The following is a 25,786-nucleotide window of genomic DNA, read 5'->3' as shown; positions in this document are numbered from 1 at the left end:
GATGCTCAATAAGCATTTGCTTGCAGTTGCATTGTCACCTTTGTCTCTGGGGCGGGCTGCCCAAGTGCAGTCCACATTATTCTTCATAGGAGCCAGTAAGGACTCATTACTACGGTCAATGAATTGGCTCTGTTGAAGGCTCTGGGATTTCAAAACTAGAAACTTTGCCCACGCCAAACCTCGTGGTGACCTGCCCCCTCTGCCACCGAGTCCCAGGGGCCACGCCTCTTCCCTGGTGGATCCTTATAGCATGGTCACCTTGTGCAGAGCCTATCCAGCTAACACTGTAATATATGATATAAAAGCTCTATCATTTACCTGAATGCTTCCCTCCCGTTCTGCTTCCTCCCCTCCTTCACTGACTGTGTCTTTCTTCCATGAGCACTCACTAGATGTCAGGTCCTGTGCCTTGACAACACAGAGATGACCAACCACGGTGCCGGCCTCAGGAAGTCAGGGGAAGGACAGCCACATGCAGGTCATTTCTGCACAACCTGGCTGCACAGCAAATGGGGTGCTGTGGGACAGAAGGACTGACACGGCTTGAGGATTAAGGGAAGCCTTGTGGAGCAGATACCGCTGGAGCTGGGTTGTGCAGGATGTACAAGAGCGATGAATGAGGGGTAGAGATGCAGAAAGACAAGGAGCACCGGGGGAAAGCGTGTGCAAAGGCAGAGGACGGAGATGAGTAGGGTGAGTTGAAGAAACACGGAGATGACCGGCAACCCTGCAGTGCTAGAAACCAGGAGAGGAATGGGCAAGATGTGAATTTCCTGCTGGGGACATGGGCAGGCTGGAGTTATCAGAGCGCCTTGTGTGACCTCGACTTGTGTACTGGGAACAGTAAAGACGTGGATGAATTTGAAAAAGCCAGGGAGGTTTGTGGTCATTGTTGTGGTTTATAGAGCTCACTTTGGCTGCCGGGGTTGTGGGGTTGGTGGGCGGAGTGGGCCAGAGAGCACACAGCCCTAGTTGGCAGGGGAGAGTGAGGACACCTGGACTGGAGTGGAGCTGAAGGAGGGAGAAAGGTGGGAGTGTTAGTGAAGTTGAATCAGTAGGTGCCGAAGAGTGAGAAGTGAGAGAGGGAGCCCCAAGGGTGAAGACAGGTTCCAGGTGGATTGTTCAGATGAACAAGGCTGGAGAGGCTCCGCGGACCCCACTTGGTGGGTCCTCTCAAGCCACTGGACACCTGCCCAAACACACTCCCAGAACCTGCCTGCATTTTTACATGGAAAATGGGCCCATGCCAGGAACTCTGCACCACCGCCTCAGGTCCTGGCCCTCTGAGCAAAGGTGACTCCCCACACGGTCCCCTGCAGGAGGAGGGGGAGCCATCGGCATGCAGAGACACCATCACACTGAAGTCATCATATCTTTTATTAATATATTATGCTACAAAAATATTTTTGGCAAAATAACATTAATAGCATCTTTCTTTGTTTTCTATTATATTCTTAAAGAACTCTTCAGGATAATTCACAGAGGTGAGAGGAAGAGGTGATTAAAAGCACAACAACAGGAATACCTTTCCAATACATTAAGATCTGAAGCTGTGTCACACAGTGAGAGTCGGGCCAGGATGTCCTGCAATCTCTGAGGCCCAGGAATGGCACAGGGGCTCTGGCTTCCCTTGCTCTGGGCTGGAACATCCCTTGACCAACAGTCACCTGCCGCCCCAGCCACTGGGGGTCCAAGATGGCTGAGAGCCCTGCCAGAAACTTCTTAGACTGAGAGTCTTATTCAAAGTCCACTTTCCCGCAGTGGGACTTGGGATGGAGGGGCCCTTCAAGGCGTGCTACTCTGTCACCTTCCTTGCCTGCCACATGCTCCTGATCCCATGGCAGTCCTCAGGTGCTGGGAGGAAAGCCAAGCCCTGGGCTGAGGAGGGGGGATGCCTCACCTTTGTGGAGCCCCAAGATTGCACGTGGCATTCCCCAAGCAGGAAACGAAGTCTCCATTTGACAGATAAGGAGGTGGAGGCTCAGAGAGGGGCAGGGACTTGCCCAAGGTCACTCAGCAAAGTGAAGGAGTATCTAGGCTATCTCTGGCAAGGAAAAGCCTACACTTGGAGAAAGAGCAGGGCGAGCTGAAAGGCTTCCCCAGTGGCCCATTGGTAGAGTCTGCCAGTGATGCAGGAAACGCAGGGGACATAGGTTCGATCTCTGGGTCAGGAAGATCCCCTGGAGGAGGAAATGGCAACCCACTCCAGTATTCCTGCTTGGAAAATCTCATGGACAGAGGAAGCTTGCGGGCCACTGTCTAAAAGGTTGCAGAGAGTCGGACACGACTGAGCACACACACGTGAGGGAGAGCTTAGGGTGTGCTGATGCTCCTGGGAAAGGGCCAGGCGAGGCTCAGTCGGTTCTCAGGGCCCCCCTTTCTCTCCCCCCAGTGTTGGGGGGGCGGTGCAGGGAGGGAAGGAGTTCTGGGCTGGGAGCAGGGGCCTGGGTTCCGGTTTAGCCTTGCCCCACAGCCCAGAAGTCCCCCTGCCCCAGGGCAGCAGGCAAGCGTGCCAATTCGCATCGGGCCCAGCTGGGCTGTTGAAGAATGGGGGTAGAGGGTGGGGGGAGTGAGGCTGGACTGATTTCTGAAACTACTGGTTTAGAGAGCCAGCCCGGGTGATTTTTTTGGCTGCTTAGATGAATTTTTGGAAAAATAACAATGTTCAAAGAAACTGAGTATTAAAGAGCCAGGAGGGACCCTACCCCACTGCCTTGCCAAGACTTCAACTCTCCGACCACATCTCCAGCCAGTGGGCCTACTGCCCCCGCTCACACACCGCTCCTGACAGGAAACTCACCACTTCTAGGGACACCTGCCATCTTACGACAGCTTTGGCTTTGCGGAGACCCTTCCACCAGCAGAAGTAAGGTCTGCCGCTCTCCTTTCCTTCCTTCACTCCTTTCTTACTCTGTCCTTCTCTACACAGCTCTTGGGTGCCATTTTCGTGTCCAGTGAGGATACAGAGATGAATTCACAAGACCGTGGCCACCGAGGAGCTCACAGCACGATAGGAGAGCAGAGACACAGTCAGTGCAGAGGGCTTCCTGGAGGACGTGCTATCTGAGTTGATCCTCAAAGGATGAGCAGTTAGGGGTAAAGAAAGGCATTTCCAGGCCTGAGAAACAGCATGTGTGAAACAGCTTGTCTGTGCTGGGAAGGACAAATATGCTTCAGTCTGGCCACGCTTCATAGACTCCAGACCTTTGACTCTCAGAGCTGGTGGGGCCCTTGGAGGGAGATCAGCAGACAGGGCCATGCTGACCTGATCTAGAAAGCCCCTTGGTCATTCAGTCAGCTGTTCTGGGGGACAGGACCCAGGGCCACCAGGAACATGCTGGCTCTCAGTCCTTGATCTCCTCTGCCTGCCTCAAGGTCAAAGGTAATAGTCCTAAGCCAGGGACTTGCGATCTTAACAATGCTTTTAGAGCAACAGGGGCATTTTGTGAGGAGAGGCACATATCACATGCCGGAAAAAAATGTCAGCAGTGGTGGGTGGATTATTCCAAAGGACGTGAGTGATTGTGGATGGAATGATGGTTCCCTGGCCCAGGAAGAGAGAATTCAAACGCCCCAGCTGTGCAGATTTCTGTCCATATGCCTCTGGTCTTTGGGGGTATAAGTCAGCAAGTTCTCTACTGCTTGGGGAGACTTTGGGATGTAAGTTCCAAATCCTGGCCAGTGGGTGGTTCCTCAGGGACCAGTGGATGTGGGCTGCAGATGTCTAACTCACACTGGCTCTGGCTGTCCCGTCAGCACCTGTCTACCTGATCAGGCGGCCCATCCGTCTGCTGCCCATGTGGCTTTCTTTAAACACTTGAGTGCTTGGTGGAGGGAGAGCTTGGGATCTCCCAACCACCTCAGAGGAGGGATCTGGGGGACCTGCCTGTGGTCAGGGGCCTGGACAGAATGAGCTGTAAAGTTCCTTCTAAGAACCTGGGATTGGGCTGCTTGTTGCCTCTTGATGATGAACTCCTCTAGGCCAACAAAGGCGGCTAGATTTGGCCCCAGCACAGAGCCTGGCACTGTGTGTGTTTGATAATCACACACTGCATTAATTTACCTCTTTGGCCCCATGCCTGGCACAGATCTGGGCATGCGGTCAGGTGCTTGGACTGTTTACCAAATGCTTCATCTTTAATTAACCTCGGGCTCCATCTCAATACATCTCATGCCACACTCTGCCCTTAACAGAGGGAAATCTGGCCTCTGTGTTTCTAATTCCTTTACACTTATCTCATCCAAATAGCACTCCGCGCCATCTATTTGATGTCCAACAGGCCTTCTGAGCCTGCTTTAAAAGTCAGTTAAGCCCCTTCCGGCTCAGGAATAGGAAGTCACATTTCTGCTGAGGATAAATGGACTCCAGCCTTGGCCGGGGTCAAGTTCAGTTTACAGTGTGGTACCCACGGGGCTGGCTGGACCCTATGAAGCAGAACTCAGGGCTCCTGCCAGGTCTCAAGTTCAAACATATTCATCTGGGTCAGAACTGAAGAGAATTCAGCTGCTTGCCAAGATGCCGCGGGACTTCTGACCATCCAGTGGGTTGCCCAGAATCCTACTGTCTCAGAAGGGAGGCAGCTGCCAAGCTGGGCACAAAGGCACTGATGCTAATCAGACACTACCAGGCCTGCTAGGGAAGCCCATGGTGTGGCATCACTTAGGAGCACTGAGCTAGCTGGGGGTCAGCAGACCCGCCCGGTTGTGCAGCCTTGGGAAAGTACCTCGCCTCTCTGGGCCTTAACTTCTCACTGTTCTTTTCTGTCAAATGAGGGACCTTTCTGCTCTTGCATTCCAGGACTCTGTAGCTAACGAGCTGCCAAACCCGTGAGGGCTCAGGGCTGGGACGCAGCCAACCTGGGCCCTCTGTCTTGGCTATCACCTTGGGGACAGAGGAGCCAGTCAGTTTCTCTGAGTCTCGGTGACCTGCCTGCCCCCGTTTGGCTGCTCTGTCTCTTCAGGCCCATCACAACTATCCTCCAGCCTCTCTGATTTGGCAGGAAAGCCTCTCATTGGCTCCAGGATAAGACAAGTTGGGGCATGGGACACGTGGCAGAGCCTGCTGCCAGAGCCCTTTGGCTGGAGGGACCAACGGGGTGACTGTAGCCAAGCGGTCTCTCTGGCTGCAGTAAGAAGCGTGTGCTGGCCCATCTGGGTGAGATCTGCCTCCCTTGGAACTTTCCTCTGCAGAGAGAACCTGACAGATTATGGTCCAAGAGACAGCGTTACTTTTGAATCACACTGATCTAGGGCCAGGTGCTGGCTGGGTGACATTGAACAAGTCCCTTTATCTCATACAGGGGCTCAGTTTCCTCATCTGTGAAATGGGGACAAGCACATCTCATGAACTGGCGTGAGGATCTGTGATAAAGTGAGTGTGCAAAATGCCTGCCACACTGCAGACTTTGAACTAATGGCAGCTCTCATTACAAGTATCATTACCATGGAATTTCTAGAGGCCCTGTCTCTAAAACTGCCCTTCTATACCCACTCCTACCCTTTGGCTCAGCTCACTGCATTTGGTGATGACTTCAACAGCCTCTCCTGTACGCCGAGATGGATTAACGATACCAGCCAGAACAGAGGGGTCTAGACTCACACCCCGGATCTCCCACTTGCTTTGTGACCTTGGGCAACCACCTTCTTCTCTTTGGTGAATTTAACCATCTTAGTTTAACCATCTGTCACTTGGGGCTGGGGGGACCACCTCCCTCAGCACCAACAGCCCTTGCCCCACCCCAGTGCTTTGGTCGGAACACTTACCAAGAGTTCTGGAGGGCCAATTCACAGACACTCAGGGTTTTCAAAATAGCAGCATTCTCTTTCCTAAAGTACCTTCCCAGCCCCAGGATGCATCCAGGGGAAGGAAGGACCGTCAGCGTTCACATCTCTGGCTCCCAAGTCCAGTTTCACAAAAGCTAAGCCTGTCTGCCTGCCTCTCCCTCTGAGGACTCCACGGCGGGAGAAGCCAAACCCGCACGCTGGAGGACTCCACTGATCCAGGAGCAAGCCAGTTCAAAGCCACGGTCCCTGCAAGGTCGCAGTTGTCCTGGCAACCTGGGTCACCTCCTGGGTTGGCGATGGGGCTAGTTATTAACATCGGCCACATAAAAATAGTTTTATCAGTAGAATAAATACATTTTTCTTTTTTAATATAGATACATATTTTACAAAAGAGCCCCATAGCACTATGGGAAATTAAGATCCTTCTACAAAAAAGAAGATGTAAGTCAGGTACAATAAAGCTCTAGTGTTTTAACGGATCCCGTCTGGACTGCCCGAGAGGTGTTGAGCACCCCTGGAGGGTGGCAGGGGCAGTGGGTGCGGATGCAGACCTTCCCGTCGGTTTCTCTGGCTTCTTCCTCTGCACCGGGCAGGCATGCGGCCGAGGTCAGGAGGGTCTGAGGGTGTGCAGCAGGAAGGAGGCTACTATGCTGGCAGCAATGGCGGGGAGCAGGCCCAGGGCGGACGGGGAGCGGCCGGGCGCTGAGCTGCTGGCGGGTCTTGGCTCTTCCTGCTGCTGGAGTGGGTCGGAGAGCTGGAAGGGGGGCTTGGCGGTCCCGGAGCTCTGCGTGGTCTGCAAGGGCTGTGGGGGTGGTGAGGCTGTGCTGCTGGAGGGAGAGAGATACATGGAATGTGGAACGGCCGCTCAGGAGCCTTGTCCTGGGCTGTAATCTTAGGGTTCAGATCCAACTTTTTGTTGAATCTGGTTTTTCTTCCCTCATAAAATGGAGAAGGAAACAGAGGGCTCAGACACGGAAAGTGAGCCACCCAGAGCCACACAGTCAGCCTCAAGTGTGACCGCTCAAGAGAACTGAGTCCCGGGCAGAAAGCAGTGAAGTGTTTGGGGGAGACCCATCTGGGGTCACACTGCAGCAGGCAGCCCTCACACCTGGGTATGCAGGGGCCCCTGGCTTCCTGCTGCCCTCCCCTCCCCAGTCTGAAGTAAATAGAAAACAAAATACACAAATAGCCGCACCATCTCACCTTCATTATCATGGCCACTGTTAACTGAGCACCTACTGGGATTCTGCACTTTACTACCAGCAGTATCTCTGGTCCTCAAAACAAATGTTCATAGGGTCTCAGCAGCCCCTTTCACCAGATGAGGAAACTGAGGCTCCACAAGGCCAGCTCAGAGAGGGAGTGGGGTGGCCCCTCTGGGGGCAGAAGCCCTGGTGACCTCACTCTGCACAATCACAGCGAGTGTTGGTGAAGGTGATCCCTCATGAACTGATCAAAATAGAAGCCAGTTTGGGAGGTCACAGGTGAGGCTTTTGGCTCAAGAGAGCCCATGGGAAAGAGACATGGAAGGATAGAGACAAGAGAGTGAGATAGAGAAATTAAAAGAGGTGAAGTACAGAAGGAATTGGCGGGCCAAGGCCAGCACTTGGTGGCATTGGGAAGTGGAGGGGAGGGTGGGGGGGGGGGCCAGGACCAGGATACGGGCTCAGATCCTGGGGAGATAGGAAATGATGAACAAAGAGAGGGGCAGAGGGCAAGGCAGGGACCGGGGAAGACACAGGACAAGGATGGAGGCATAACAAAGAAAGACCCAGGGGGAGAGGCTCCGGATGAAGGAAAGGACAGGACCCCACAGCTGATGGACCTACCCTTGCCCTGTGCAGCCCCAGGCAGGGGAAGGCAGGTGGAGACGCAGGTGGAGGATCTGACAAGCCCCATCACCCCCAGAATGTCAAGGCTGGGAGGGAAAGGCCAGGGACACGCAGAGAGGCCCCAGTCCAGCATGGAGCCAGGATGGCCTCGCGGAAGAGGTGACACTGTGAAGGCAGCGAGACCAGCTTGCTTATGGCTGAGGGCATCTCCAGGGGTGAGAAGAGCACTTACAAACTGAGGGCCCTGCAGTTGTGCCAGCATGCAGCTGTTGTTGTTCAGTCACCCAGTCGTGTCCGACTCTTTGCCACCCCATGGACTGCAGCACACCAGGCCTCCCTGCCCCCACCATCTCCCGAAGTTTGCCCAAGTTCATGTCCATTGCATCAGTGATGCCATCCAGCCAATCTCATCCTCTGACGCCCTCTTTTCCTCCTGCCCTCAATCTTTCCCAGCATCAGTAGGACACTGCTAATCCTCAAGACAGCACTATGAAGCAGGCAAGACTATTATCCCATTTTACTTGTGAAGAAACAGTCAAAAAGAGGATAAGCGTTTATAACTCGCTCCAGGGCCCACAGCAGGGACAGGATCTGAACTGGGCACCCAGTGGGTGCTCACCAGCAGCTGACAGCTCGGCAGGGAGCCTGCCCCTCTCTGTTTGTCTACAGGACAGGAAGCCTCCTCTCTGTAGAACACTGCCCGCTTTCCAGTGCTTACCCCTCTCTCTGATGGGCCGCTCACGCCCCAGGTCAGCCAGGAGTCCCTGTGGCATCTTGGCTGTGTTCGCACGTGCTGGGCATGAGACCCCAGTCACTGGCCACATCACTGTGGTGAGCCCTGTAACCATCACTGCTGCAGCCCAGCCTCATCTCTGTCCCAGCTGGACCCTCTCACCCACCCTGGCTTAGCCCCGGTGGGGGGTGGGGGGTGGGCAGAGGAGCCCAGGGGTTACAAGCACAGCCTTGCCTGTACATGGATTGGGACCTCTGATCAGTGTTTGTGTGTACTCAGCAGAGAAGGGGCTTGTCACTCTCTGCCCTGACCCTCCGTCTCTGCCCTACTCCCAGTCATGCTGTGGCCGCAGGAACCCACCACATCTTTGCATGAGGTTCTTCTCACCCTGGACTCTACAGCTGTGACCTATGTGTTCCTCTATCTTTAGAAATTCCCTGAGAACTAATCAGGAGAGGAGGGTGCAAATGCCTGTTATGCACCATGGATGGCAGGAAGGTGTTTCTGGGCAGAGACTGTGTGGGTGGCACAAGAAAGGGGGGGCAGACAGCTCTGAATGCTCCTTATGACCCTCCCAGCCCCCCGCCAAGTCTGGCCTCTCCTGCCTCCCACCCCGTGCCAGCCTCCAGAGCACCTGAGACCTCTCACATGATTTGGTGTGGGCTGACCTCACCGTCCCAGGCTCTCTCAGGAACACTACCCTCCCCAGTCACATCTAATGTCACTGCCGTTTTCTGACTTACCTTTGTAGGTCTGATTCAATATCCCCTCACCTGGAGATCTGTTTGACATGTCCTCCAAGCCCCAAGACCCCTGGAAGAGTTGAAGCTCCTATGAAGCCTTTCATATTTCTCACTATCCACACTGCCATTGGGACCTATTTCTGCACATGAGGCTTGAGGGGGTTTTGTACAGGAGGCATTATGTACAAAAAATGCCTGGTGCACTGGGACTGGCATTGGCTGTTTTTAGCATGATTATTACGTTTGTGTCTTCATCTCTCTCACTAATAGCGTCCTCCATGTATGGAGCACTTCCTGGATGCTGGCAGACCCTGTGCTCAATGCTATACACGTGTCATCTCATTATTCCCACTTCCAAGATGGGGAAACTGAGCCTGAAGATGTGCAATGGGCTGTCTGCCTCCCCAGCCTCAGGTGGACTGAGGTGCCACCCCTAACTGGGGAGATGGAGAGCCCGGGAGTGAAGCTTCCTGTCGAGACCTCACACACCTGCGGGTGGAGGCTTGCCAGGGTCAGAGAGGACGCCCCCTGTGGTCTCAGCCCTGGGAGGGGATCTTGCCCATACCCAGCAGGGCCACTACCACAGCCCCTTCCCTCCCTTTCTTTTCTAGGGAAAAGGCCCTCCCAGCTGCTGCCCTATCTTTTTAGCTCAAGCAGCCAGGAAGGCTGGCCTCAGAAGGGAGGCTGGGCTGTCACCTGGGATGCCCAGAATAGGAACCAAGGCTGGCTGCAGCCAGCCCCCCTGGAAGAAGGCAGCCAAGTAGAGATCTTGAAAACTATGTCTCACAACGTGCCCAAAGGCATTTGCTTTCACACTTTGAAAACCAAAGATGCAAGCTCCCCCTTGGAGCCTGAGTAGGGGTTTTATATGTTTGGAAGGAGTCCCAGGGAAATGGAGTGAGGTTGCTGGGGGGGGAGGGGGTGGTGGTCGCGGTGGACAGAAATCCTCTCCAGATGCCCCCACTTCTTGGGCCCCCTCTGCTCACAAAGCCCAGGCCCCAGTCCAGATCCCAGCCCTGCCCCAGGCCCATGCTGGGGAAAATCGTCTCATGGCAAAGCGGCCTCGAAGCCAAACCAAACACCCCGAGTGTTCTCAGGCTTTGCAGACGGCTGGCTCCAAGGGCTGGGTGTGCTCGGAGCTGACAGGGACCCTGGTGTGGGCAAGGGCCCGAGGTCCCTGTTCCCTGCATGACTTTGGGCAAGTCCGGCCCTCGAGGCTTTAGTTCCCCTGTGTACAATGAAGGAGCAGAAACAGACCCTTGGCTCTAAAGTGTTATTGAGCAGCAGAAGCCAGAAGTGGGATCACAGGCAGAAGCTGAAGGTATAATGCACAGGAACGCAGGGCTGGTGGCTGAGATGGGGCAGCTGGCTTCCCTGAGGCCCCACTGCGGGGCTTCCTGGAGGAGGGCCCCATCCCGGCACTAGAGGGTCCCTAAGAACCACCCAGGACTGGGTCTGGGGAGCCTTGGGGCTGTGGCTTTCTTGCAGTACAAGCCTGTGGGCTCCGCAGAGGGCTCCAAGGAGACCCAGTGGAGATGGAGCTGGAGGCATGAGGGCCTGGCTGATGGGTGGCTCTGCTGGCTTGGTGTGGCCCTCGCGAAGTGGTCAGGCTGGAACCATCTGGGCAGACCGGGCAGATGCAGGCAGAGATCTAAAGTGACTGGCATGCCCACAGCTCCCTGTCCTGATATCTAAGGCCCACACCAGCCTCCAGGCCGTTGGCCACATGGTCTTCTCTGTCAGGACTGCCTTCACTTCCTCTCAGCTTCCCTGGGTCGCTTCACCCCTCAGGGTCCCCTCACTGGACCTTCCTCCCCTCATTGGCTGGATTCCCTGCTGGGCACAGGCAGACGGCCGTGGCTCCAGGGCTCTTTCAGCTGCACCGTAGCTGGGAGCGGCCCCTGCCTGGCCGTGGCCCAAGGCCCTTCCTGCTCTAGTCCCCATCAGCGCTGGACGTGGGCTGGGCACCCTGCGTGTGGCCATCAGGCTCTTGTTTAACTGCGTGCTGTTCACCCAGGGGCTCATTTAAGCCTGAGCTGCGCTAACAGCCCAGGAGCCGTCTCCTGCTGGGGGACGGGGTGAATGGCACCCTAGACCCGACTCTGAGAGTCAGCCACCAACGGGGGGACAGCTGTTCCTGAGTGCCACCAGCGGCCTGATGCCAGCTCACCACTTTACAAGCACCATCTTCTCTAAGCCTCAGACCAAGGCCAAGGAGGGGCTGGGGATGCTGCCCAAATTCATCTGAGCTCCCATCCACTGAGTAATCTTATTCTCTGATCAGATGGGGTCCTGGCGTCATGAAGACACGCTGAGCACCCTGTCTAGTCCTGGGAGACAGCCTGGTTGTGCTGTGAGAAAGCTGAGCTGGAGAACCTCAGGGCAGGCCGGCAGGCCAGCAGGAAGTGTGCAGATCCCTCCCAGGGGCCCAGGGCGAGAGGAGGTTCTCTCCTCCTCTGCGGGGCCTTGGGCCATCTGCTCAAACCTTGGGGGAAACCGAGGCCCAGGAGGCTAATGACCCCCTGCTTATGTGTGTCCAGCACCCCCACCCCTGTGTGGTGGCACCCACACGGTTCTGTGTCCACCACATACAGTGCCCACCTCTGTGCTTGGCTTCTGGCCATGCCCAGGGCTTGGGAAATGCTCTCTCTCCTGCACCTGCTCCCTCATGCCTGTCCCAGCGCCATGCTCCCTCATTCATCCAAGTCGCCTGCTCCCTCATGCCTGTCCCAGTGCCCTGCTCCCTCATTCCGCCCCCCGACAATGTCCGAGCACACCCGCCCCCCCCCCCCCCCGAGCAGCCCAGCAGTGGACTGGGGAACAGCAGAGCTGGTGTGACCTACAGAGGACAGCCAAGGCACTGACTGTGCAAAAGGAGAGACCGAGGACTGTCCCAGATCTGACCGACCGGGCAGTGGCCCACACAGAGCCTGCGTGGGACTCGACTCCGCTCTGACCTGGCCCCTGCTGGTCGTGCCACGGCCCTGTTGCCCCGCCATCCGGCTGTCAGACGCAGGGGGTTCCCTGACACGCTCCACCATGGCTGCTCAACCATCTGCGGACGTGTGCCCCACCCCTTCCTCGGGTCCCCATAAATCATCCTGCCACGGGCTGCCGCTTCTCTAAACTTCCTTCGGGGTGTTTACATCTGGGGTAATGAGGGGTGAGGGGAGGCCAGCCTGCTCCAGGTGGCGTCCTGTCGGGCTCTTCGGCCCCCTCTCCGCTCTCTCGCTGCTTCTCTGACTCATGCATGCAGTCAACAAACGCTCCGCGAGGCCTCTGGTGACTTGAAGTCCAACCCAGCTCTGGTCCCCAGGGCCTCCCAGCCCAGACAAGTGAGGAACTGCTGTCTGTGTGAGAGCATGCCAGGACAGGGGCACCCATGAGGCACCCATGGTCGGTGCGGGTGGGGTGAGGAGGGGGCTGTGGGAGCTGGGGGCAGGGGGAAGCACCGGGAACAAGATGTGTGGAGGAAGGGGAGGAGGAGGGGGACGCTTGCCAGGCGAAGACAGCAGGGGCGTCTGCACGGTGCTGGAAGATTGTGACTCTCAGCATCTGACAGACCTGGCTGCAGCTTCTGACTCCCTCCCTGACTTGAATCCTGACTATTCATTGGAAGGGCTGAAGCTCCAATACTTGGCCACTTGATGCGAAGAGTAAGACCCTGATGCTGGGAAAGATTGAAGGCAGGAGGAGAAGGGGATGACAGAGGACCAGATGGTTGGATGGCATCACTGACTCAATGGACATGGGTTTGAGCAAGCTCCGGGAGATGGAGAAGGATAGGGAAGCCTGGCGTGCTGCAGTCCATGGGGTTGCAAAGAGTTGGACATGATTGAGCGACTTAACAACAACAACAACAACCTGATTTGACACACGGTCTTGGGCAAATTACCTGACCTCACTGAGTCTCAGTTTCCTCTTTAGTCAAGCAAAGCTGACTTCTGGGACTCTTGACAGGACTGGGGGTTGTGATGGATGTAAGTGGCTGGAGCTCCTGGAGCTCAGCAAATGTCCACTCGTACCCATTCCCCCCTCAGAGGGAGAAGCAAGGACAAAGGTGGGGGTGGGCCATGCACAGTCCGCTGGGGGGCAGCACACAGCTCAGCCAGGACAGGGCCCCAGGGGTCCCATGGGAGGAGGGCAAAAGCTCTACATCCAAGTGTACCCGGTGAGGGGTGGGGCGGCGAGGGAAAGCACTGAGAATCTCAGACTGAGGAGGGCGCTGTGCTGGGGCGTGACTGGGGCTGGAGACCCAGGAGGACCCCGCTTCAGGATCATGGGTGGAAGATGAGGTCAGGGAGTGGGAATGGAGAGCAGAGGACGGAGCCAGTGGGGTTGACAACTGTTTTGTGCTCGGTCGTGTCTGACTGTGCGACCCCATGCACTGTAGCCCGCCAGGCTTCTCTATCCGTGGAATTCTCCAGGCAAGACTGGAGTGGGTTGCCATGCCCTCCTCCAGGGGATCTTCCCAACCCAGGGATCGAACCTGGGTCTCCTGCATTGCAGGCAGAGGGGGAAGCCAATTGAGAAAACCCTGAATGGAATGAACACTCCAAGGAAAACAGTATTGTCAGAAGGGCTACAATGGACTCCAGTCCCCTCCAGAGAGCTCTCCTCTGCTCCCTCTTGGAGAATGGGAAACTTGGGAACTCTACGAGGATGAGTGGGGTGAGGCCTGGGAGTGACGGAAGCGGGGCCCTTGCACTAGGTTCTTGGGGACCTCAGAGCTGGCTTCCCCATGAAGCAGAGAAACTTGCAACAAACAGGCTGCCGGTTGGTAGAACTCTCCTCTAATCCAACCAGATGGAAGAAAGTTATCCAACCACAGCTTATCTATTGGGACTGAGAAGGGATCCCTCTAGTCAAAGAAAAAGCTGTTTTCTTCTCCTGAAACCAGGCTCTGTATTCCAGAGAGACATTTTGTGAAAAGGAAACCGTTTGGAGTCATTTGCTGAAATTTACCTTTCAGACATGGTTAGGAGCTGGGGGTCTGTGGCTGGAGTTGACAGCCCAGCCTCCCTGCCATCACCCCAAGGGCCAGACCCACTGCTGGCCACGTCTGGTCACCTGGCAGGTTGATTGGGGCCCTGGGTGAATGGCCTGACTGGGGGGTTTCATGGGCTGCCAGCCTCTCCCTGGTGGCCTGCGAGCCCTCCCCAGGGCTGAGGAGCGGCTCTTGGTAATGCTGTGTCCTTGTTCCTGCTTTGAAAGAGGCAGACCACACTGGGCATAGGAGCCAAATGTGTCGAGGCCACTATAGCTACAGCAGTGACCCCGCCTTGGGCAGGGCAGGCCCATGGGACCCCTGAAGAAGCGTGTTTCTCAGTAACCCAAGGCAGGCGCTCTGAAGCCAATGGAGGCCCAAATGAGCAATGGACTCGACTCTCACTGGCTGGAAGGCTCTTTAAGACACTGCACAGGCCGCACACTAAGGTTGTGGACTGGACTATGTCAGCTTTTTGTCTATGACTCAGAGACCTGGGTGAGGGAGGATCTTGAAGGGAATTCCTGTGTGACCCTGGACAAGCCCCCACCCCAGGCCTTGGTTCACCATCGGTAAATTCAGAGTTGGATCCACATTTCCCAAAGCTGCTCAGAAGACTCTAGCGCACGTTCAACAAGCAGCTTTCCCAGTCCCGATGCAACATGTCCCCATATATCAGGTCCACGATGGGGTCTGGGATATCATTTAACAAGAACCCATGGAAATTCTATCTAGGGATGCTGAGGAAAACCCAAGATAATGATCTTTAGGGTCCAGGTGGAGACTCTGAGTCTCCAAGGGCCAGGTGCTGGGCACCAGTGCTGGGCTACCGCAGTGGGCAGGACTCTCCCCGGCGGTCACTCCCTGGGACATCCTGGCTGCTCTGGTGACACTGTTCACCAGATGTGGAGATTTCCGCCCCAAAGTGGAATCTAGGGAGACCACTCAGTACTGAGCCTGCTGGTGGAGGTTGGAAGGCAGCATCTTGGTTACAGCAGGAGCTGTGAGGACAGACAGGCATGGTGCAGGGAGACATGGCAGAGGACAGAGAAGAATCAGTACAGTAGGACGACTGCAGTACCCGCCAATCCTGAAAGTTATCACAAAGCCCTCAGCCCCTCCTGAGAAGGAGCCCACAGCCATCACCTGCCATCTCTCTGACCCACTGCAGAGGTGTTGGCTGCTCAGACCATCCAGGTCTGGAGAGCTCAGAGCCTTCTGATGTAACCAGCCTGTTCCATTTTCTCCTACTTTCCCTTCTGGCCCATGGGACAAATGGGGTCTGCTGTGCACTCCAGGTGCCTCCAGGAAAGCTAAGGGCAAAGCAGAGTTTTGTCCAGTACACCTGAAGGGAGCCTCTATTTGCTCACCTTTAACTATGGGAAACTGAAAAGTCAGGTGTGAGCATGCTCCACAAACCCTGCAGGATGAACAGGGCCAAGACTGTTGCAATCCAGCACCCACCTGCCCCGCTTCCTTAGAGCCAGACTTGTGGATAACAGAGTGTGTCTGACCCTGGGGGGGTCTGAGGCAGGCTGGCGAGAGAGAGGCCCAGCTCCCAGCAGACCTGCCGTCCCAGCTCACCTGTCCTCGATGCGCACCCAGAGGTCATTGAACTGCCGCGGGCGCTGGTGTTTGTTCTGCCTCTTGTGCCACTTCTTCTGCCGCCCAAACTCCTCCAGCTGGCTGAGGCTGTCGGGGAGTAGCAGGTGTGGGGACAGCGCTGGGTCCTCCTCCTCTGGCGGGGCGGTGGGGGGTGCCGAGGGGGCCGCGGGCACCGCAGCAGCTGGGGTCACTGGCGCGGGGCTTGCCGAGGTCCCCTCGGGTGGAGGTGCGGGGCTCCCGGCGACAGGGCTGGAAAGGGGCAATGGCAGGTGAGGCATGCGCATTGGAGCATGTCATTCATGTGTGACAGGGCACGCAATTCAGTGGGTGGGTTGTCATGGCAGAAGGTGCCAGGGTGCCCCGCTGAGAGTCACCCGGGAAAACCATCGCCTGGTGTTAAGAGAGAGAGCTTTGATTCCTTCTCTCATTTTTATTCACTCAATGTGTGAAAGTGAAAGTCGCTCAGTTGTGTCCGACTCTTTGCAATCCCATGGACTATACAGTCCATGGAATTCTCCAGGCCAGAGTCCTGGAGTGGGTAGCCTTTTCCTTCTCCAGGGGATCTTCCCAACCCAGGGATCGAACCCAGGTCTCCGGCATTGCAGGCAGATTCTTTACCAGTTGAGCCACAAGGGAAGCCCAATATTGATTCAATAAATATTTATTAAGCATCTATCCTGCACCAGGAACTTTCCGGGCAGTGAGTGTCAGTAGTGACCAAAATAGGCAAAGGTCCTGCCTTCTTAGCACTAATATTTCAAAGTGGGAGACAGAGAGGAAAACGTGCATGTGATGTCAGATGGTGGTAATTGCTGAGGAGAAAAATAAAGCAGAGTCAGGAGGGACAGCATGGGCCATGGGGAGGGGGCTGGCAGGGAGGACAATTTGGTCCCTGTTGGTGACATTTGAGCCCAGACTAGTAGGAGTGAGCCCTGAGTGGGCATCTGGTTCTGTATCTGATCTTGGTCAAGGTCTTGTTCATTCAACAAGCTCTGGCTGAGGGGCTTGAGGCGAGTTACCTAACTGTAATGTGCTGCACCTCAGTCTCCTGCTCTGGAAAATGGGGATATTACAGCCAGTGCCTCATAGCTGCATCACAATGATTTTGTGAGCCAACAAAGGCAAAGCACTCAGAAATGGTGCCCGGCAAATAGCAGCTGAAACATTCTAGTAATTAACATCCTTAAATATGAAATATTAACATTGTTGCTGTGTCAACATGTGTCTAACACGTCTAACAGGTGTCTCCTGAGCACCTTTTCAGGGGAGGCAGGACAGCTTAGAGCAGGTTAGAGCACAAGCTTTCCTGAGCTCTTAACGTGGGTTCACTCCCCGGCTCTGCACCTTCCAGGCTGTGTGGCTAAGGGCAGGGACACAAGCGTCCAAGCAGCTGCTGGCTATAAGCGGGAGTTAGTACTACTCACTTCATAGGGTTGTCACGAGGATGAGAGAGATGAGGTCTTAACACAGTGCCTGGCACAGATCGGGCCTCTCTTTAGTGTCTCCCACAAGGGAATGGAGCTGGCCGCAGCAGGCTCCGACAGGCAGTGAAGCGTGTAAGTGGAATCCATATTCCATGCAGTGGTGCACAGACACTCTTCAGCCTGGAAACACCCTCCACTCCTCTCCCTTTTATTCTTTCACACAGAATTCCTGCTGGGGACATCTGACCGTGGGGAATGTTGGGCATGGTCCCAAGAATTGTAAAGGCGAGGTGGTGCCCAAGGGAGTCTGTCCCCCGACTCCATTCCCCGCATGCATGAAAGGGGTGAGGGATTTCTCCCTCCTTGAAGGACAGAAGGCCATCAGCTCAGCCTGTCCTCCCCCAGCCCCCACGGCAACCCCAGATTCCCAGGGTCCAGGAGATGCCGCAGCTGCTGGGGAGATAATTCAAAACAGGCAGACAAAAAGATGGATCCAGGAAGCACCTGTGGCCAATGATGGCTTTTATTGTTGGGGCCTCCTCGGCATCCCCGCCCCCTCACCCCACCCGCAGGATTTCAGCAGAGACTCAGGTTGAGAGCGGGCCAGGGTCCATGGGGGCATCCCCCGACTACTGCCTGGGCTCTGAGATGAATAGGAGCCGAGGCAGCATTGCTCAGCTTCCCGCACCCCCTGCCCTGTTGGGACAGACACAGTGAGCTTTGAGGCGAAGGTCCTTAGGGCCTGTGGGGAGGGGGAGCTTGAGGAAGGCCTTGTCCCCGAGGCTACCTTGGGTCCCTTACCCTTCAAGCACATGCCTGCCCTTGACCCAGTACAGACTGATTTGTGCTGGGCTCAAATAGTCAGGAAGCAATCTGGTCAGGCTGACTCAGAAGATAGAAGGGGGAGGAGTCCAAGGTTTGTAAGTTCCTCCAGAAGTGCCATGGAGACAGGAGGGCATTGGCCTGGAGCTGGGAGACCAGATGTTCCAGGCTCCAGGCCCATCGTTGCAGAGTGAAGAGCAAGGCCACAGTCATTTCCGAGTACCTCCCACTCTTGAGCCCCACCCCAAGCCCTTGAGGGAGTAAGGGTTGTGGTGAAGACCTCAGGAAGGCCCTAGAGCCAGATTCCCATTGAAAGGAGGTCTGTGTACTTCTGAAAGTGGCTTCACCTCTCTGGGCCTCAGGTGCCTCAATTTTAAGGTGGGGATACTCATTGTTCCTGCCTCATGGGTTTGTCATTAGGATTTGATAAGCTAAAAGCACTTAGAACTCAGTACACAGTGAGTAGTCAATAAACATTAGCAATGATTATTCAGGGCTTCCCAGGTGGCACTAGTGGTAAAGAACCTAACTGCCAATGCAGGACATGTAAGAGATGTGGGTTCGATCCTTAGGTTGGGAAGATCCCCTAGAGGAGGACATGGCAACCCACTCCAGTATTCTTGCCTGGAGAATCCCATGGACAGAGGAGCCTGGCAGGCTACAGTCCATGGGGTCGCAGAGAGTCGGACATGACTGAAGCAACTTAGGAGGCATGCACACATGACTATTCAAGCTTCTTTTGGACTCTGGATGCATCACAGAAAAGGGCCTAAATCGCTCTGGCCATTGCTGTGAGGAAGGCTCCTGCTCAGGTTGGCCTGGTTTGGGATTCTGTCATTGTCTTCCAGGGCCGCCCAGCATGCGCTGACACCTCTCTGTGCCCAGCCTGGTGCTGGCACTGTGGACCACAGGTAAACCCAGCTGACCTCTTCCCGTAGTCAGCTTCCAGCTTAGAGGGAGACAGGAAACCCCCACAGGAAGAAAGGATGGCCTCTATCTGGCTCTTTGGGCTGAGTAAGTATGCCCTGGCAGGAAAGTCAGGGGTGAGAGACCCAGCCAAGAAGACAGCAACAAGCAGGGATAGTCAGAGGAGGTGGTGAAGACAAGGTTTGGGTGGGGCTGAGACTCAGGGAAGAGGCCTGGCCACTGCGTGTTGTCACTATGGCCCCATCTCGATTCAAGGCCAGGGCATCCACCAGGTCTTCTAGGCAGCAGCCCAGAACTCCTACAGAGTCCCTGTACCCCACCCATCACCAGTCTCTAAATCTTGAAAGAAAGAAAGAAAAGAAAGTGAAGTCGCTCAGTCATGTCTGACTCTTTGTGACCCCATGGACTGTAGCCTACCAGGCTCCTCCATCCATGGGATTTTACAGACAAGAATACTGGAGTGGGTTGCCATTTCCTTCTCCAGGAGATCTTCCTGACCCAGGGATTGAACACGGGTCTCCCGCAGTGTAGGCAGATGCTTTACCGTCTGAGTCACCTAAATCTTGAACATCTCTCAAAAAGTGCTCCACCCATTCCCACCTCCACTCTTCCCCGCTGTCCTGACCTCCTGCCAGGATTACACACTAGCCTCCTTCCTGGTCTCCCCACCTCCAGCCTAGCCCCCACTCTTGGGTGCCTGGTGAAGGCCGGTCCCTAGGAGGCCCCCAAGGCTTCATCATGACTCTGCCCTGCAGGCCTAAGCAGGAAGGCAGGGTAAAACTCTCCGTGCAGCATGCGGTCAGGCATGGCCTGTGGACCAGTAGCAGTGGGCCAGCCAGTCCCCCGCCCCCAGAGGCCCTGGTTACTTACCTATGGATGGTCTGCCCCGCAGGTGTGTGCTCCACCTCCAGCCCTGCCTGCCGAAGGACATCGATGACTGTGTTGTTCCCCAGAAGTGACCTGGAACACAAGAGACAAAGTGGGCTCAGCCACATACCAGGTCACTGGTGATTGGAGAGAGCCTCAGGCCGACGACCTAGGCCAAAGTTAAGGGCCAGACTCCCTGAAAGGCAGTGTGATGTAGCTGGAAGATGGGCCAGTGCCACCCTGCCTGGATCCAAACCCCGGCTCTGTCGCTCATCAATTGTACCTCCCTGTGCCTCAGTTTTCCCATCTGTAAAGTGGTAATGATTGTACTAGCAGCCTCGAGGGTTGTTGTAAGGACTCCAGGAACACTGGCTGGCATGCAGTAAAGGCTCACCGTGTTTCCTGTTGCATCACTGTCCTCCAGACCATTGAGCTGACCCCAGCCGTGGGCTGTCCAGGCAGGGACAGCTTCCAGGAGTCACACAAGGATCAGCTCTGAGAAAACCTCCTCCAATAGGCCTCAAGGTCCAACAGGTTTATGGCTTATCTTTGTCAGTTCCACCAGCAACTCAAGTCTCCCTCCCTAGCAGGGAAACGGAGGCAGGGTTCTGGGTGTACATGTCTGTTTCCTCACTAGACTGGCAGGGACCACATGGCCACTGCCCCACACATGCTTACTACACGTTGTCTGGATCTACGACTTTGAAGATTCATTTGTTCACTATCTACCCAGTATTTATGGACCACACACTATGACCCAGGCCCTGAAGTGGTCCCTGAAGACTCACTTAAGTGTAAGATTCTGGGGAAGGAGAAAGTAGTAGGATTCTGTGTGTTGGGAGACAGACTTCCCAGGTGGCACTAGTGGTAAGTAACCTACCTGACAACGCAGGAGACAGGAGAGACACGGGTTCAACCCCTGGGTCAGAAAGATTCCCTTGAGGAAGGCATGGCAACCCACTCCAGTATTCTCGCCTGGAGAATTCCAAGGACAGAGGAGCCCGGAGGGCTATGGTCCATAAGGTCTCAAAGAGTCAGACATGACTGAGGCGACTTAGCACGCACTCATGTGTGTTGGAAGGGGAGGGGACCAGGTCTCCGTCTCACCCTCCACCCACTAACCATTTATCCAACAGACTTTTAGGACACACTTGCTGTGACCAGCCCCAGAGCAGACACTGAAACACAGAAGTGAATCATTTGATCCACTGCCCCAGACGAGACCAGGTTTGGCCCTCAGGCGGGATGCAGGTTTGAGATCTGGGAATACGGTGGAGGCTCTCCCAGCTTCCAGTTAGGGAGACTCCTCGAGAGGGCAGTCCCTGCTGGGAGTTGGCTCCCAGGCTGGCCCCTCCTCCATGCTGGACCTCAATCTCCCCACTGTTCAATGTAGGCAGAGTGGTGGTGGGCCCTGCACCCTCCCAGCCCGAGTCCTGCCTGCAGCCCCACACCCGTGGGCACTTCGCTCCTCTCCTGCTCACCATTCACCCCAGAACCTGAGGGGAAATTCTTGTACTATCACTCTAATTGCCTGTGATGGATGGTGACAGGTGGGAAGCTGGGAGGTCAGCATGTTGACAGCCCCAGGGAGATCTAGGGAGCAAGGACAGGAGGTGGACAGGCTGCTGGGGAACAGAGGCAGGGAGGTTGGGACTGCACAGTAGCTGGATGCGGGAGTGGGGCGGTGAACCCGGGAGCACCCCTGCCAGCCAGGCCTATACACCTCTGGGCTGGCTTCACGATGCCCCAGCAAGTCCCCCACCTAACAGTCTCCCTTTTGGTGACCTGCCACAGTCCCTGACACCCCACCTCTGGGTCACTTTGAACCACAGGTCTGGGAACAAGAGTCTTTGATGGAACCCCCCACACTCACTCTGGGGCCCTGGGCACCCGGGCACTCTCGGAGTCTCTGTGGACAGGGAGGGACTGGGCTGTACCACAGGCTCCCCTGGCCCACGTTCACGGGAAGGCGTTTGTTTGACCCCAGAGACCCTTAGGAAATTGTGCTCTCCCTCCCTGCTTTTCTGTGTTTGTTCACTGTGTTTATCTGAAGAACACGGACTGAGTGCATATCCAGAGCTGGATGGTGGTGAACAGGTAGGGACCTGTTCAAAGCACTCACAGGCTTGAGAATCAAGGTCTTTTGATCTGGGGTATGCACGATGCTAAGGGAAGCACAGGACGTGGTGAGGGCGCCCAGGAGGTGGTGAGGGCGCCCAGGAGGCATCTAATTCAACCTGGGGGCAGGGTGGACTTCCTGGAGGAGGCATCGCTAGCTGAGGGATGGGATCAGAGTTAGCTAGGTGAGGATGAGAGTGGGGCAGCGGTGGGATGTTCCAGGCAGGGGTAAGGGCATGTGCAAAGAGGAGGTCAGTGAGGCTCGTCTGATCCAGTGTTAGAGACGGTGGAACACAGAAGATTCTGCCAAGGCTGTGAGTCTCCCATATGTGATCCCAAGCAATCAGCTGCCACCTGCCACCTGCCTCAGTTTCCCTGTATGTCAGATGGACCTGGATCCCGGTGGCTGCCTTCTCAGGGAGGCTATAATAAAGTCCTAAGAGGCAGGAGGAGTGACCATCCTTTGGAAAAGCCCAGCATGCACCTTTGAGCAGACTGAGCCAGCCCTGGGCTGGGGTCTGGTGAGTCCTGGTGAGTTGACCCACCCTTGTCTGCCCCTGAGCGTGATTGGGCTGGAGGGGCACTGGGTGTGGCAGCCTCCAGAGCACAGGCTTCAGGAACTCCCTACCCGCAGCTCTTGGAATGCATTCCTGGCAGCAAAGGCCATTCCTTCCCTGTGTCCATGGAGACCCGTTTAAAGACAGGGGCCTCTGGGCCCAGCAGTGGTCCACACAGAGACGTCAAGAGCCACAGGGAAAACAGGGTACCGCAGGCTGCATTGAAGCAGATGGCCGTGTGGCCGCTCTGAAAGGAGCATTCCTGGAGCTGGCGGAGGGGGCATTCAGAGGGGCCCAAGCCTGACGGGACACTGGCTGGGTCCTGAGCACTGCCTGGCAACATTTCAGTGTCTGGTCTGCATCCTGTCTGCTCCCTCATCCTCAGGAGTTCCAGACCCTTACTGTGCCTGGTAAGACCCCAAACAGAAGACTTCAGATACTTCAAGAAGTAGGAAGCGATCAGCAATGATTTTTTTTTTCCAAATTCCTGTAAGCTACACGGGCCTTCATCTCCTTCCCTCCAGGGCGGTGGGGGGGTGCCTGCCCTCTGCAAGGGGCAGCTCCTGCAGGAGGCCCCGCTCCTATGGGGTTCCTGCCCCAGGACTGTCCAGCAGAAGCCCTCATTCCGACCCCAGGTTCCCATTGCTACTCCCTTCCTCTCCCTCTTTGAGGCCTGGTGTCACAGGACGCCACAGCACAGTTCTATCCTGTCCTGTTTTCTCCATAGCTCTCACCGCTCCCTCCCTTAGTGGGTCCCTCTTTCCCTTGCCTGATAAATGTGGGTGTCCCTGTGAACCCCGTCCATGGCCTTCTTTTCTTCTCGCTCTATTCACAGTCCAGGGAATGTGAATCCATCCATTCACATGGTTTCAGTGACTGAAGTTTGGTCACTGAAATGTCACTGACCACAGCTGCTATTCAGGACCCGCTGTCCTAGCCCAGACCCATTTGTCCAGTGGCCTCCTGAGCATCTCCCACCCAACATCCCCCAGAGCCTCACCCTCCCCGCCTGGGTGTGTCTCAGCTGAGCTCAGCTACCCTTGTCAGATGGACCCATCTTTGCTCTTCCTTCTCTATCATCCCATCCCATCAGTTTCCAGAGTTCCCCAAATTTTCCCTCTGAACCATGCTCGACCCTGGCCCAGGTCACCACCACCTTCTGTCTGAATCACTGCATGTAGCATCCTCCCCACTCTCTCCAGTTCACTCTCTTCGCCATGGCTGGAATGAGCTCCCCACACCTCAGAGCTGCCTCTGTCAGAACAAGTTCCCAACAAGCCACTGGAGGGGAGACCAAGAGCTTTGAGAAGGCAAGGGACCATGCCTGATCTATCGTTGTCCCCAAGGCTAAGATCAAATCTGGCACATGGTGGTGGCTTCATGAATGTTTGCTGAATGAATGAATAACAGGATCTGTTAGTCCATATCCCTTCCATGATCTCATCTTCTCCCCAGGAGACCTGAGCTCAAGGATCCCCTCCCCTTGTAGCCCTGGCCCGATCCCTTGGTGATGCTCCCCGCAGATTCCGTCAATCCTGGGAGCTTGGCCCTCAGAACAGCCCCAGTCAGGGCCCAGGGCACACTGTCCCCAGGGGTTGGCAGACAGGGTTTGGGCTTGCCTCCAAGGTCACAAATCCTGAAAGAGGCACCACACCCATCCTGGAACCTGCAGGGAAGGTGTGGAAAGTTTCCAAAGGGCCCCTCGGCGTCGGAACTTAGCCTGCTCAGCTTGCCCAGGCTCCCGGGGTCTCCTGGCCACCGCTCCACAGCTCCTCCCAGCACTGACAGCTGCTCCTGGCCAGCTCTCTGCAGGAAGGCACATCCCGTTTCATTTACTGAGGCTGCGTGGAGCAGGAGAGGAGGGCGGAGAGGGGGTGGGGCGCACAGAGCCACCGGGACAGAGGAAGGGAGAAGGATACACGGAGACAGGCCCAGAGAGGAGAGACTCGAGACAGACCGGGACGGGGGAGAGCTCCAGAACACAAGGAGACAGAGAGAAGAAGAGACGAGGTGACGGGATGGGATGCAGGCTACAATCGAGAGCCAGAGACCCCGAGACAACAGTAGGGAGAGAAGGAAAAGCAGAGATGCCGTGACAGCGAGAAAGAGAGACAAAGAGAGACAGGAGAGAAGGGAGAAAGAGATGAGAGGCAAAGGAGAATCCAGCAATGAAAACAAAGGGCATGGAGGAGAGACTGATACACTGGAGCATCAGGGAAGGCTTCCTGGAGGAGGAGCCCAGGAAGGGGAGGATTCAAACAGATATATGGGCTTGGTCAAGGGGGACAGGCAAGAGAAGGAACAAGGGCTTGGAGGAGGCTTAGAGATTTGACAGATGGTGGGCTGGTTTGGTGGTTGTGTCCCCTGACCCCACAAGCCAGAGCGCCACTTAAAAGACGTCATATACAGTCAGGAAAGGGGTCTGGCTCTGAGCAGGCAGAGTCCCATAGTGTTTTAGTGCAGAGACAAAGGTTCCCCTTCTTCCAGGCATAAGCAGGCCTGTGCCAGGGCACAAAGCTGTGGGCAGAGCCTAGGCTGGGTCTAGTCCCTATCCAGGGCTTCCCTGGTGGTTCCGCCTGCCAATGTAGGAGACTCGGGTTTGATCCCTGGGTCAGGAAGATCCCCTAAAGAAGGAACTGGCAACTCACTCTAGCATTCTTGCCTGGAAAAGTCCCATGGACAGAGGAGCCTGGTCGGCTACAGTCCATGGGGTTGCAAAGAGTGGGACATAGTGACTAAGCAACAAGTCCCTACCCATCAGCTGGGCACAGTCTGACAGCCCCCCATTAATCCTCTGAGACGAAAGACAGGGTAGGACAGAGCTAATAATCTGTCCTGAGGTTAGGACAGACAACCTGGCTCGAGTCAACCAGCTGTGTGACCTCAGGCAGTTTCCTTCCCTTCTCTAAGTCTCAGTTTCCCTGCAAAGGTCTCCAGAGATCTCCCACCTTCATGATTCTATTGTGTGATGACTTGAACATAACCTCCTCCTCCGTGAGTCTCCTGGGCCACAGTAATTTTCAAACATTAATTCATTTCATCCTTGCCGGTACCCCCAGTTTACAGACGAGGAAATTGAACCTCAGCGAGGGGACAAGGCCTGCTCACGGTCACACCGCTGGCAAAGGCAAAGCTTGGACTTCCATCCAGAGATGTCCTAGCTCGCTGCATGCCCAGTACACCCACTCTGAAGTGCTGGTGGCTACAAGGGATCCCGAGCTCATGTTTTGGGGTCAGGGCATCATCAGAAACATGTGTCCCTTGCTGGGCTCACCAGATCAGAGAGGAAAGCATGTGAGTGTTCAGTGCAAAGAATACTCCAATTAACAGGCTAATTTTAAGACAATGTTGGGGGGCCCGGCAGAGGGGAGGAGGGGGAACCAGATG

The 25,786-nt window shown here is 55.7% G+C and overlaps 1 protein-coding gene across 1 annotated transcript in view; it reads right to left on the bottom strand.

The window, feature by feature from the left end:
- Positions 1-1,359: 1,359 nt before the first annotated feature.
- Positions 1,360-25,786, bottom strand: part of TRABD2B (TraB domain containing 2B) — a 219,802-nt gene continuing 195,375 nt past the window's right edge. Inside the window, exons 6-8 of the mRNA XM_070468198.1 lie at positions 19,728-19,817; positions 15,664-15,933; positions 1,360-6,611 (exon numbers count right to left, since the gene is read on the bottom strand). Coding sequence (XP_070324299.1) covers positions 6,392-6,611; positions 15,664-15,933; positions 19,728-19,817 — 580 coding nt within the window. The 3' untranslated portion in view covers positions 1,360-6,391. The remainder of the gene's footprint in view (positions 6,612-15,663; positions 15,934-19,727; positions 19,818-25,786) is intronic.

The sequence above is a fragment of the Odocoileus virginianus genome, chromosome 5, assembly GCF_023699985.2.
Source record: "Odocoileus virginianus isolate 20LAN1187 ecotype Illinois chromosome 5, Ovbor_1.2, whole genome shotgun sequence".
Classification (NCBI taxonomy): Eukaryota; Metazoa; Chordata; class Mammalia; order Artiodactyla; family Cervidae; genus Odocoileus; species Odocoileus virginianus.
Note: the sequence above shows the minus strand (reverse complement) of the source record. Positions and strands in the feature narration are given on the sequence as shown.